The sequence below is a fragment of the Otolemur garnettii genome, unplaced genomic scaffold (genome assembly GCF_000181295.1).
Source record: "Otolemur garnettii isolate 467f Iridium unplaced genomic scaffold, OtoGar3 scaffold00106, whole genome shotgun sequence".
Lineage (NCBI taxonomy): Eukaryota > Metazoa > Chordata > Mammalia > Primates > Galagidae > Otolemur > Otolemur garnettii.
This window is the reverse complement of record NW_003852501.1, coordinates 6,678,425-6,692,942: the sequence shown is the minus strand read 5'-3', so window position 1 is coordinate 6,692,942 and position 14,518 is coordinate 6,678,425. Positions and strand designations below refer to the sequence as shown.

Below are 14,518 nucleotides of genomic sequence, written 5' to 3'. Positions count from 1 at the left end.
AGCCCAAGAGTTTGAGGTTGCTGTGAGCTGTGAAGCCACAGCACTCTACCAAGGGCAACTGAGACTTTGTCTCAATAAATAAATAAATAAATAAATAAATATTAATGAGCTACAAAGAATCAATACTTGATAGACCAATTAATTAGATATCAATAACAAAAAGACAAATACACATGTAACTCCTCTGCAAAAGTTTGAGAATTTTAAACTACAGTTCTAAACAAATCCTTCCTTGAAAACATTTTGTATTAAAATCATAAAAGGTACCTAAGGCACTGCATCATGTAATTTAACATTTATGGTATTAAAATTTAAATGCACACGTTAAGTAAGACTGAAACTTAATTAGCTAAGTGTCCACCTTAAGAAACTGGAAGAAAATAATAATGTTAAGGAAGGGGAGAATGATAAGAAAAGCAGAAACTAATGAACTAAAACAAATTAAACTGAGAGGATAAAGAAAGTTACCATTAGGTCTGTGAAAACACAGCCAGTCTTCCAGAGCTAGGGATTCTGTGGCCATGAATTCAAGCACCTACAAATTGGCAATACTAAAAAAATTATAGCTGTACTGAACACACACAAGCTTTTTTCTTTTTCATTATTCCCTAAACAACACAGTAGAAAAAACAACTATTTACACAGCATTTACATTGTACTAGGTATTATAAGTAATCTAGAGAAGATTTAGAGTATATGGGATGATGTGCAAATACTACCCCATATCTATCAGGGACTTGAGCATCCATATATTTTGGTATCCATGGTGGGGAGGTGGGCATGTGCAGAACCAATCCCCCTCTGATAATGAGAGACAGCTATACTAATAAAGCAGACAAACTTCTGCCAAGATTAATAGAGTAAAAAAAGAGAAAACAGTACTAGAAATGAAAAAGGATATAATTATAGATTTAGCAGGATTTGAAGGATAAAAGAGTACTATAAATAACTTTATGCCAATAAACTTAAGAACTTGGATTAAATGGATAAATTTCTAGAAAATTACAACTTACCAAAGCTTATTTAAGACAAAAAATAAGGCCCAAAGGGTCCTATGATTATTAAAGAATCAGTCATTAAAAAATATCTTTAAACAAAGAAAATAACAGACCCCAAATAGTTTTATAGATAAATTCTCACCAAGTTTTAAGGAACAGATGATTACAATGTTATAAAAACCACTTTTAGAGAACGGAAAAAGAAAAAACACTAACTCATTTTATGAAATGGTATACACGTAACATAAACACCAAAGAACAAAGAATAATAGGACAAAGAAAAATCCTAGAAGCCAATCCTTTTCTCATAAACATAAATGCAATATTATCAATACACAAAAGATTAGCAAACCAAAGTCATTTCTATGTTAAGTAACAATAATTTAGGCAGAAGGTTGTTTAATCCTGGAATGCAAAGGTGGCCTGATGCGTCATATTAATATTTACTACATTAATAGATTAAAGAAAAAGAACAATCTGATACCTCAAAAGATGCAGGAAGAAAGCCTGATAAAATGCAATATCCATTAACGATTTAAAAAAAACTCAGAAAACTAGAAATAGGAAGGAATTCCCCTATCCTGACATCTCCGCTAGACATGTAATAAACATCTTTCTTTATAGTAAAACATTAGAAATATTTCCTTTAAAAACTTGGATCAAAAAAAAAACTTGGATCAAGATAAGTGACATCTAGACATAGCTCCTACTGACCACTGCAGAGGAGGCTCTAGGAAGTGGAGCAGGACAAGGAAAAGAGATAAAAGATACATAGGTTGCAAGGAAACAATAAAACTCATTTTCAACAGAATTATATAACTGGATAAAACAATTTTAAAATTCTATACAAAGTTATTCAAATTAATAAGACAGTTCAGGAAGGATGCTGAAAATAAAATCAATATATAAGAAAAAATAAACTGCATTTTTAAACACTAGGGACAATTACAAAATATAATTTTAAAAGCTATACTACTTAGAATATCAAAAAGGTAGGACATGTAGGACTAAGCCCAACAAAAGTTGAATGAGGCCCTTCGGAGGAAAACGTGAAAATTTTATTCAAAGACTTTTAAAAAGGCCTAAGAAATGAAGAGATATGACATATTTGTAGATTAAGAGATTCAATATTTAGAAATATCAGCTCTCCCCAAATTGATCTATAAATATAATGTAATCCTAACCAAACTTCTTATCGGGGTTTTTCAAGAAAATAGATAACTTGATCTATAATGTATATGAAACAATACAAAGGTCCAGGAGTAGACAAACTATTGAACAAACTGAGGAAGACCGTCCCTCTAGATATCAAGGCTTCTTACAAAGCTATAGAGATCAAGCAGCTTCAATGATGGAATGAAATAGAAATTCCATCCATGGACGCTGCATATACATAGGTACTTGGTATATGATATAGATCACTAAGGAAAGGACAAATTATTCAATAAATGGTGCTGCAACAATTTGCTATCCACAGAGAAGAAAGCAGATTCCCACCTTATGACAAATTTCTGGCTTCATTAAAAACCTAAAGATAAACATTGAAACTTTCAGAAGAAAACAGATGTATATCCTTTTGACTTCTAAAGAAGCAAAGGCTTCTTCTTTCTATAAAGATTGCTAAATTCAACAATATTAAAATGAACAAAGTCAGTCCAGCAAAAGATACCAGAAGGAAAAGTGAAAAGACATGACATAAGTCACACAAAGCACTCTTTTTTTTTTTTCTGAGACAGTCTTGTTCTATTGCAGTGCCATCATAGTCAACCACCAACTCCTGGGCTCAAGCGATCGTCCTGCTTCAGTGTCCCTGAGCAGCTGGGACTACAGGTGCCTGCCACCATGCGTGGCTAAGTTTTTCTGTTTTTGGTAGAAATGGGATTTCACTTTTGCTAAGGCTGGTCTCAAACTCCTCCTCACACCTCGGCCTCCCAGAGTGACAGGATAACAGGCATGACCCACCACACCTGCATATGTCAACTATGAAGAATTCCTAGACATCAATAAGAAAGGGGAAAATTACAAATAAAAAACAAGCATTAGACAAATTATCATTGCACAGAAGAGAAAACAAAAAAGACAATGTGGGAGGTCAGAGGTCGTCCCAGTTCCCCAGACCCAGTTGACCTGGTTTGATTACTTGGCTGAGCTCGAAAGTTCAACTGAGGCACGGCAGTAATCAAAAGCAAAAGTGAGTGAAAACTGAAAATAAAACTGGAGTGGCACAGGCAGTGTGGATAGAAAACACAAGTAACCTATACAAGTTTCAGGGTAACAGGAAGAACAGAGAAAGTTTAGAGAACTTCCAAAGAGAGTGGGAAGTGGGTCCCTCTTATGGAGGAGAAAAAATGAGAGAGACAAGACATAAAGGTGTGCAGAGGTATAAATACCCTCCTTCTCTCTGTTTCAAATTGGTTGCAACTCTTTCATTGGCCTCTCTGCACCTCCAGGCAGTATTACCCTTTTCTATTGGTCACTGGTTACCGGGTTACTTCATACCCACATTCTTATGGGCTCTCTAGTCTTCCTGGTTCTGCAGGCCAGGTCTTCCTCTTAGCCAGCTTCAAGCCTCTTTCTTGGTGTCCCTTCTCAGACAATAAGCCAGGCACGCTGGTACATATCTGTAATCTCAGCTACCTGAGAGGCTGAAGCAGGAAGATCACCTCAGGCCAGGAGTCCAGCCTGGGCAACACAGTAAGACCCTATCTCTTTTTAAAAAGCAATAAAAACATAAGAAAAAGATGCAAAGATGCCAATTAAGGCCACAACAGCATTCCATTTTATAAACACAAAGTTGGAAAAATTAAAACTCCTGACAATATCAAATGCAGAAGAGGCTATGGCACAGAGAAGAGTTGCTGAGAGGAGTACAAGTTGGTACAAATGCTTTAAAAAACGATGTGGCATCATTGTATGAATTTAAAGACGTGTGCACCTTATAAACCCAGCAGTTCCAATAGGAAAGTACGACAATGTTCACAGCGTATGAACTAGCAAAAACTTGGAAGAATCCACGTGCCCCACGACAGGAGTATGGGCACATAAATGATGGAAGGAAACGCAGACAAATCTTAGGAATACAATAATTAGAAAAAACAAATCACAGAAGATTTTAAAACAGCAAAATACCATTTCTGTAAAGCTCAAAAAGCCCTGACAACTAAACACCATATTTATTAGGAAAAAATAATGTGGCAAAAAATTAAGAATTGAGGACTGGGGTTACCTCTGGGAGACAAGGGGGCAGAGACAGATTCAGAGAGGAGCACAAAGCAATGTTTGACTTCTTAAGTTGGGTGGGGCCTTTGCAGCCATTCACTCTATAAATATTATTTTACAACATTAAATATTAAATAAGAAGTTTATTACTTTCAGAAGCATTTCCTCCTACTCCAGTCACTTGTGAGCAGAATGTCCTGAAGTGAAATGAGCCTCTTTATAATACCCACCCACTGTTTCCGGTAATACTGTTTTGTTCTGGGATAACACAGAACAATGTATTATTTTCCTTTAGGTGAAATCCTCCAAACAGCATTTAACAGACCCCAGTTTCATTTTTCTGACCTAAAACCATCTTTTCTTAAACTATCCCTAACCTGCAGCAGTTCCCAGTTCACGCAGCAGCCTCTCAACAGAAGGGTTTCCAGTTCTTTGGTGATGCTTACAATGTGGCCTCCCATGCTGAACACACTCAGGTGCAGCAGCCCTGCCCCAGGAAACAGGTGGAGGGCAAAGGGCTATTGTGGGGAAAGGCAAGAACAGAGGGGGTGCATGTAGAGAAGGCAGCGTTAGTTGCAAACTGAGGACAATGAGGACAAAAGGGGGCAGAGGTGGTTTCTGTGCATGGGGAGAGGGTGGGAGGTCCAGGCACAGGCTACTCAGGGGCTCAGCTAATTCAACCCAGTAACAGTCCCTGGAGTCCGGGGAGAATTTCAATCTGAGAAATCCGATGTGAAGAGAACCTTAGAAATTCAAAGGAGATGCAGAAGCATTAGACTACTGCTCATCTTCACAGGTTTCCCTAAAACCTGATATGAAGAGAACATAAATGGAGGGTGGAAATCAAAAGCTCCTATTCGCTTTAGGAATCAGAATCTTGGGGCAGTGAGAGAAAGATGAGGAACCTCTGGGCACACACATGATCTGGGACCCAGATCCAGCCCAGCGTCCCCATGGCGAGGTGGGGTATTGGGAATAGGATTACCTTTGTTCATTTTATGTAACTGTAACAAGAACTGAGACTGGGTAATTTATAAAAGAAAGAGGTTGATTTGGCTCATAGTCCTACAGACTAGGAAGTTCATGATTGGGCAATGCATTTGGCGGCTTCTGGAGAGGGCCTTGTGCTTTGTTAAAGTTTGGTAGAAAAACAGAATGGGAACAAAGCAAAAAGGTTAATCAACAGAGGTAACTTTGCTTTAACAAACTGCTTTGGAGGGAATGAATCCCAGGAGAAATAACCCAGTCTCAAAAGAGAAAAACATTACTCCATCTTAACCACTTAATATCTCTTAAAGACAGCTCCTACCAATAACACCACATTTGAGGACCAAGCCTCAACATAAGCTTTGGTAAAGACAAACCATATTCCAACCACAGCAAGAGTCAAAGGTCAGCCTTTTATATCACATAATGGAGGTGCTCAGCATTTTCAGTGCTGGGTATAGAGAATAAGACTATCTTATTTCCTTAAACCCAAGAATCCAATAATTTCGAGCATCTTTGATTTTATAACAGATTACAGAGGGAGCACACTGAACTATTGCTTTATGTCTGTCTTCTCTAAAACTCACCTTGAAAATTAATCCCCAACATGGCAGTATTGAGAGGTAGGGATTTGAAGAGGTGATTGGGTCCTGAGGGCTCTGCCTTCATAAATGCATTAATCTACTGACAGTTAATGTTTTAATGGGTTATCACAGGACTGGGACGAAAGGCTTTATAAGAAGAGGAAGAGTCCTGAGCACGTGGGCATGCTCAGCCCCTTCACCAGGTGATGCCCTATGCCACTCTGGGCCTCTGCGGAGTCTCCACCAGCAAGCAGGCCCTCACTAGATGCAGTGCCTTGACCTTGAACTTCTCAGCCTCCATGACTGTACGAAACAGATCCTTTTCTTCATATGTGTAAAGTATCAAGTACGCTAGTCATAAGCACAAGAAAAGGGACTGATATAGCTATTAGATATGTAGCTAACAAGGAATCCTAGTTTCAGAATGATCAAAATAGAACAACAACAAAAAAAAGGGTGCTTTTAAGACTTTGGGAGGACAAGGATCATGCTTCTGGAAGCATAAGGCTATTCATAGATAATCTGTGCTAACTTGGAACAACAGGAAAGAGGTAAGGTTAGAGGTTGAAATCAACCAGCACTGAGAAGAGAAGCAACGACCTTCAGCTGCTCAGACACCAAAGCTCCACTAAGACTGCGTGAGACCTGCGGGGAAACTCCATCACACTGCTGACCCCTGTTAGGTTTACTCTCTAAAAACCTGAACTGCTCCTATGCCTGTACTTCCATACTTGTGCTTTGATTTTAAGGTTAATTTACAATAAATTGTGCTTCGACTTTGATGTTGTAGCTTGTCAGGACAGTTTTGGTCTCAAACGAGTATCTCCGGCATCTGTCATCTGATGGCAACCTGCACATCTGATAAGCATACTTGTAACTCCCCCACCACGAGGAGTTCATTGGTTACGCCATGATCTAGTTCAGATAACATATTTGTAGATGTTAATAAATCACTGATAGATTATGCTGCATCTAAGAGCTCTCTGAAATCCTTTCCTGAAATGCAGCAGGATAGGAAATTAAGCATAAAGATGTAGTCCTGCTATTTTTCCTTATGGGCTTAAATATCATTTATTTACAAAGAGTTGGGCTTTAGGGAATTAACTCCTGATCCTTAAGGCTAGGAATGACCTTAAAATTAAAAAGAAAAAACAAAAAAACAAGCCACTTAGTGTTTTAATTAGTGACAAGAAGAGGCAAGCCCTCCAGAAGCTGAAAGCACTTACTTGTCTCTTGCCTTTGGGCAAGCTTTCCACCCTTCACGGAATCACAAAATTATTTTAAATTTTTTAGAGACTGTGTCTGCAAGTCCCCTAAGGGCCCTGGACAAGTCTTCCAAGGCTGAAACATGAATTAACTCAAAGCAGCTTAATGCTATCTTCCTATCTCATCTATCCTGGAGAATCTTGGGGGTGTCTGTTTTCTTGCATCTAATTCAAAAATGGTTCTTCTCATTGAAGAATTCAGTAAGAACACAAGCGTAGAGAAGCTCTCCACTTTTTCTGAACATTACATCACCCTCTAAGCAGTGGCTCTAGTCCTTCTTTGCTATTTTGTTTATTCTGTAAGCAGATAGTAAATTTAAAAAATTGATGTATTTGTGGTAAATTTTAGCCCAAGATTAAACTTAAGGAAAAAACCAGTCTCACTCTGAAAGGTTCATGGTTCTCTTGTGAGTCACCCTTACCGCCTTGTGCCCTCCTCACACCCTGTGTTTGTAAGCTCCTCAGACCTCTCCTCTCCTCGCAATGCTAGTTCCTTCAGGCACCTCTGGCTTTTCTCTCACAGGCAACTGCTAATCTCCCTATATTTCAACCACCATCTCTTGCCTGTTTATTCCCAGATGTCTGCAGTGTCTGACTTCAGTACCTCCTGGTACTGTACTGCCTCCTACCAATGGCCTCCTGGACAAAGCTGCTGCTCATCAGAACATCCTAAATAAGAACCCAGTGTCTTCCTTCTCAAGCTTGACCCTTATCAGAATTCTCTGACCGTGGAACCCCTGGCTTTGTTTAGTCCTTACCCACATCTGATACCTAACTGGACGCAAGCCCTCCCAGGTCAGTGTCTTGTGGCTTGCATCCTGCCCCTCCTGTCACCCCACGGGCTGAGCACATGCCTGCAGCCTTCACATGGGCCCGCTAAGGGCTGAGCAAGGCCGCACAGCCAAAGGCTTCCAAGAAAGCTGGTTACCAAGGACTAACAAGAAAATAGGTGAGGGGAAAGTTGGTGAGAGCCAGTGGCCAGGAGAGGACAAGAGTCCCAAGATTAAGTGTGACAACAAAGCCTGGTGCAAACAATGCCAAAAAAAAAAAAAAAAAAAAAAAAAATCACTCCAGCAATGGGAGGTGGTGCTGGGAGAAAGGAGCTGGGATTAAAGGATGTGCAGGGCAAGAAGAAGGCAGAGGCTGGGAACAACTTCTAGAAACACGGTGGGCAGGGCCAGATGAGCAGGGGCCAAGGCCAGGGTGCTTCCTGGGCAGCTGGTGCACCATTTAGAAATCTTTGCAATGCACTACTGAAATCTAACCCCAGACAGAGTTCTCCCTGCTGCACTGGCTGCCCTACCTTTACTGTGATAGTCTTGACTCCCCTTATTACAATAGTTTTTTCAAGTATTCTTTCCATGCTAAGGCCAGACTTGGGTTTTATTTGACAAGATCAACATCACTCCATTGTTTAGTGTCTAGTATTGTTTTTAGTTTATGATAAATAATTAAGAACTATTGGCTAATAATCAGTTGAATTCTGTCTCTTCACACCATCCAGCTTATACTCTGTTAGTAAACAATTTTCTTATAGAAACTGGGATAGTATCTGATACCTACTGGTATAGCCAAAGAAAGAAAATAAAACAGGGAAAACAGTAGAAAAAATGAAATTAGATAATAAACAAATGCTTCCCCCAAAATATTACAACTTATTCATACAACAACCGATATGGTAGTTGTTCTCATAACTGAAAAGTCAGAAAGGCAGCATCAACTCAGTCTTCTAAGCTGAGGTATTGACCATAGAAATCAGGCCTCTTCTAGAACAACTTAAATCATAATTCTACCAGTAAACACTAACAAAAAACAAAGAAAAGCATTTTATTGATAAAAAAAGAAAAAAGTATAAACTAAAAATTAATGAATTTTTAGTCTAAGCATCATATATGTGTGATGTATGCTGGCAAAATATGGCACTGTAGTTCGATTTTATGAAACAATACACATTTCAGACGAAGAGAATATTCAGGAAGTGAGACAGATTTGAATGCCTGTTCTACTACAGAACTTGTTTCTTTATCTGGGAAATAAGAACAAAGTGCTTATGGCTCATGGGATAGTTAAAGGAACTAAAGGGCAGATTACTGGACTCATAACAAAGGGTAACTATTTTTCTTTCTTTCTTTTTTTTTTTACAGTAGCCTTTTATTTTTAATTCCTATTATGCCATGAATTCATAGGGAAAAGGTTTCAGTAGCTCAGAGAGGCACTTCTCCGTTGAATGTGACAAAGCTCACTATGCCTATTATGCCATGAATTCATAGGGAACAGGTTCCAGCATTTTATGCTCTTGTTCTATTGGCTCTCTTGGTTATCCTGTGTGCTATGCTGTACGCCTATTATGCCACGAACTCATCAGGAATGGGTTCCAGGAACTCAGGCTCCTTTTTGTTGGTTCTCACCAAGTGTGCTTCTCTGGGTGGAGCAGGCTGAAGCTTCAGTTGAATCCAGGTACTTTCTCTTTGGCTTCCTTCTTTAACTGATAATTTTCCTGCACAAGTTTTAAGAAGCCATCTCAGCTCTTAGCGTGCTTAACATGCTCAGTATGAACATTAATCCTCTTGGCAAGAATCCTGCCCCTAACTTGTTTGTTTACAACAATGCCAGTTTTGCCATGGTAACATTTTGGGGGCATGCCTTTTTGAATAGTACCCATTCCCGTTATGTCTACAATATCACCTCTCTTCACACATGTGAACAAAGGAACAACTCCATGTTTGCTAAAAGGCCTAGAGAACATGTATCAGGTGCCGCTCCTTTTTCCCTTTGCGTACATCATTTTGGAGAATTACTGGAAGATGGAGTCTCCACTGTAACACTATAATCCAGAAAAATGAAAAATAAGGAAATCAGGGAAAAAAACATGATAAAAGGAACCTGTAGTTTGGGAGGCTGAGGGAGGAAGATTGCTTGAGAAGAGGAGTTTGAGACCAGACTAGGCAACAGAGTGAAACCCCATCTGTACAAATACATTTTTAAAATTAGCCAGGCATGATGGCAAGCACCTGTTGTTCCACCTATTCATGTGGGCAAGGCAGGAAGATTGCTTAAGCCCGGAAGTTGCAGGTTACTATGAGCCATTGTACCACTGCCCTCCAGCCTGGGTAATAGAGTGAGACCTTGTGTCTTTTTAAAAAAAAAAAAAAGCTGGGTGCAGTTGCTCACTCTTATAATCTCAGCCAAGGCAGGTACATTGCTTAAGCTCAGGCATTCCAAATCAGCCTAAACAAGAGCAAGACCACATCTCTACTAAAAAATAGAAAAACTAGCTGAGTGTTGTGGCAGGTGCCTGTAGTCCCAGCTACTTGGGAGGCTGAGGCAAGTGGATCAGCTGAACCCAGGAGTGTGAGGTTGCTGTGAGCTGTGATGCAGGAGAGGATGAGAGTTATGAAAAGGCAGGAAGAGTTCAGGATGATGGCAGGTCACAAAAACCCACTATCAGAATCTAAAGAACAACAGGACAATATTAGTGTTTCTACCTGCCCGGTCTGATAATGTCTGGCAAACTGGTTAACCACGCGATAATCATTTGCAAAGTACTCCATAAGAATAGAAGGAACCTCTGCAAAATCAGTGGGGCACCTGGTCCCTAAAATGGGGAGAAAAAAAGGAAAAAAGTTGGCATGAATCAAATCAACATATTTATCTTACTTTTTATGTACTCTTTTAAACTTTTATTTGGACTTCTGATGAACTATGATAAGTTTTATTCATTAAATCAATATTTCACTTCTATAAAATTATTGTACATATTTGCAGAAAAGTTTATTATAATCCTATATATTTTCCTTTATAACAAAAGTAAAACAAAATATTTGCACAGCTGCTAAAACACCTTATAAAGCAATGGCTCACACCCTCTACAAACAAACCTGTCTTCATCTACACTGGCTATACATAAAACACCAATTAAAATATTTTTTAAATTAATATAGCATTTGTATTTAATTCACTGAATTCCATTACCTAATGCTTTTATCCTTCCTTTGTTTTAAAAGTACTTTATGTTATTCATTTATTGGTTTTAGTAACAAAGTCAATCCTTGATGAGAAAAAGCAGTATTTTAAATTCAAAATTGCTTACAGTAACAAATCTTGTAAGAACTTTTTGGTAGTATTTTATGATTCTGTTCAGACTACCTATAAACTTTCCAAATATCTTCTCCTTGCCCGAAATACTGTGTGTGTCAACTTAGTTAATAAATACTAGATACCAACTATTTACCAGATGCTCTAATGCTGGCTAAATCCAACCGTGACCCTAAGACTTAGAGATAAGACAGCTAAGAGGAAAGTCTATACTACCATCTAATATGGCCACATGTCAGCATGAAAGTCTACAAAGCAGAACTATAATTTTATATAGGGAAAAATACAAGAAAAATAAAAGTACTTCATCATGCTTTTAAAATATGCTATATTTTGTGTTCTAAACGGTTTTGGTAAATAGAGCCAACGTCCATTCACTTATTCTCTCACTAACTCTGTGCTAGGTACTAAGAAAATACGTATTTATTCACTTACACATACGCATGCATAAAGCCACAAACTTAAATTCTATACAAAACACAAAAAAAGTAAAAAGGCATAAACTCCAAAAATAGACAACTGAAACTTATTCCTTAGTGAAAGCTGTTTCTAAGACAGAAAAAAAAATCAGAAGGTCATGTTGCATAACAATAAGAAGGACAAGATGAGGCAATCTTAGATAAAGGACTATGGGACATTATTAAACAATCAGATTTTCCAAATAAAAAGCCCCTTTCCCAATTTAAATGAAAATGTGTGTTTTTAAGAGACCGTATTAAATAAAAGCCCTCTTCATGGCTCACCAGTGATGTGTTGGTAACGAGTGCGTCCCAGCATAGAATGCATAGCGTGTCCCATTTCATGGAAAAGATTCTCCATCATTCCAGGAGTTAACAAAGTTGGTGAACCCCTGGAGGAGTGGGGGAGATTCAACATAAGAACTACAACTGGGAGTTGGTAGTCTCCGTCTTCCTTTAATCTGCCTCCTCGGATTGTAAAATGGCAATCCTTTGGTAATCAGAAAATATAAAAGGAGAACAAAGCATTAATGAATATAAAATTATAATACAATGAATACAAAATTATACCAAAGTGTGTGGGTTCAAACTTTTTTTTAAATTTCAGATTGATGAGGGTACAAATGTTTAGGTTACGTTGTTTTCACTTCTAAGGTAAAGTTCAAGTTGTAATTAAGCCCTTCACCCAGGGGGTGTGCTGAACATTCTCACATAATTCTATTCTTATTCTATTTAGTTTTAGATACTCTTTACCTTGGCGCTAATTATTTTTCTAAAATTTTATGTTTTTAAAACACCAATAATACATTGATCATATATTCATTGATTCATCCCAAAACCATACACTGAACTGACATGCCAGATGCTGGAAACATCATCATCCAAGAGCTTGGATCCATGCCCTCAAGACATTTACAAGTCAGGGGAAGGGACAGACATCAGCTACTGAAGGAAGGAACACAAATTTTTATTTTGAATATCTATTTGAATACTCTATTGAGTATCAGATAATGCACAAAGAGGTACTTTCCAGGTCTCTTGTCTTCCTCCCTTAAAAGTGATCAGCTCTAGACAGGGGATTCTAAAGAATCTGGAGTAAGTTACTCTGAGATAGGCACTACACTGAAATTCACATGCACTGAATCACTTCACTCTTCATAACAACCCTAAGAACAGATGTATCTCACTTTTCAGATGAGAAAACTGAAACTGTGTTTTAGAAACGTTAAGCAACATGCCCAAGGACATCCAGCTAGAATCGCTGCATCTTGGATCTGAGCCCAGGTAGACTACTAGGGACCAGGGCTCTAAATCATGAAAGTGGAATCTCTGTCATCCGTCCAGGCAAAGACCAAGACCATAGACTCAGAGTCTGATAACCCGAACTCTGGTCCCACTTTTGACATTCCCTAGCCAATCCATCTTGGAACATGATTCACCTCTCTCAAAAGCCCACATCTATTAAAATGCTTTGGAAATTGTGAACTACTAACAAATATAAGGTACCATTATTTCTCTTACAACTTGTACCCTGACCTCATTAAGCTGCACAAAACTACTGAAGCTGGCAGACTGGCAAACCCACTATGCAGCTCATGAAGGAAAGGAAGGAAGCCTTACATCTTCCACATGAGAAGCTAACTGGTGGCTGGTAAGGTTTCCATCTGGACATATCTTCTGCTAGTTCACTGTCAATTATGGAAAAGAGTTAAGAGCTGGGACTCGACTCAGATTGTTCACTTTCAAATCCTAGCACTTTTATTCATGTGATTCTGGGCAAGTACTTTAACTTCTCGGGCCTCAGTTTCCTCCTAAGATTAGAACCTAGTCAAAAGGTTGAGATGAACATTAAAGACTGAAGTGTATAAAGGAACCAGCATGCTGGCTGACACAAATAAGGGTTCATAAAAAGTCAGTTACCATTATTACTATGACTAATACCATGACCCAGATATGACCAATGAAAAATACAGCTTTTGACAATTATTTCTATAACCTTTTTATTTTTAAACTCTACCTTAATTTCAAATTTATATATTTAGTAACCATCATTAATAACATTTAAATATTGTAGGACTATGAAAAGTATATAAAGTTCACATTACTACAAATGAACAGCTGATCACTTCTAGAAACTAGTGAATAAAGAAAGGATCACCTGATGGGGTTTGTCTGCTCGTTGAAAAAAATCACAGTAAATGTATCCCAACAATCCTTCAGATTCATGAACGACAGCCTAGAAAAAAAATTTTAATTTTAGTGGTAAATGATGCCATCACACTCTAAAAGTAAAAAACAAAAAGAACCCCTAACACAAGAATCTGTATATTAAACATCTATAGTCATAAGTATAAACATTTTAATTATCTGCCACATCCCACAATATCTCAAGATAAATTTTCTTTCCCCCTAATCCTCATGCTCTTCTGCTCCACCTCTCGAATGACTCCGATGTGGGAATTCTGTGTCCAGGAGAGGAAGTCCTCCTCATAGGGCCCTTTGTCCTGACTGCCAATCCTCTTGGTATACGCTCAGGCAAATTCTAACCCTTGAATTTGAAAACAACAAAATGCAACTCCCAGCTTCAGGTGAAAATCTGTAATATCATTATTTAATTCCTTCTCCAAAATGGGCCTAGAAAAGAGGCACAGCTTAAAGGAAAGACTCTACCACTAGTTTCTATCTTGCCTTGTCTTTCCAGAACTTGATGACTGTATCCCAGAGAACACCAATTCTGTGCTTTGAAATTTCCTGCAAGTATATATTCATTCATTCAATAAACATCTATTAAGCACCTACTCGGTGCCAGGAACAGTTCAAGGCATTTGGGGTACAGCAGTGAACACAGGTGACATACAGCACGACTGCCCTGGTGAGGCTCCCACTTTGCACATCGGGTACAACCTCTTCAT

General features: G+C 38.4%; 1 protein-coding gene across 4 annotated transcripts in view; it reads right to left on the bottom strand.

Moving 5' to 3' along the window:
• The window catches only part of MIPEP (mitochondrial intermediate peptidase), a 178,349-nt gene that overhangs the window by 104,201 nt on the left and 59,630 nt on the right, over positions 1–14,518 (bottom strand). For all 4 annotated transcript variants that reach the window (XR_002775000.1, XR_002774999.1, XR_002775001.1 and 1 more), the window contains exons 12-14: positions 13,765–13,842; positions 11,892–12,096; positions 10,539–10,648 (exon numbers count right to left, since the gene is read on the bottom strand). Coding sequence is in view for 1 of the 4 variants with exons in the window: in XM_003796717.2 (XP_003796765.1) it covers positions 10,539–10,648; positions 11,892–12,096; positions 13,765–13,842 (393 nt within the window). In the remaining 3 variants the exon portion in view is untranslated. The remainder of the gene's footprint in view (positions 1–10,538; positions 10,649–11,891; positions 12,097–13,764; positions 13,843–14,518) is intronic.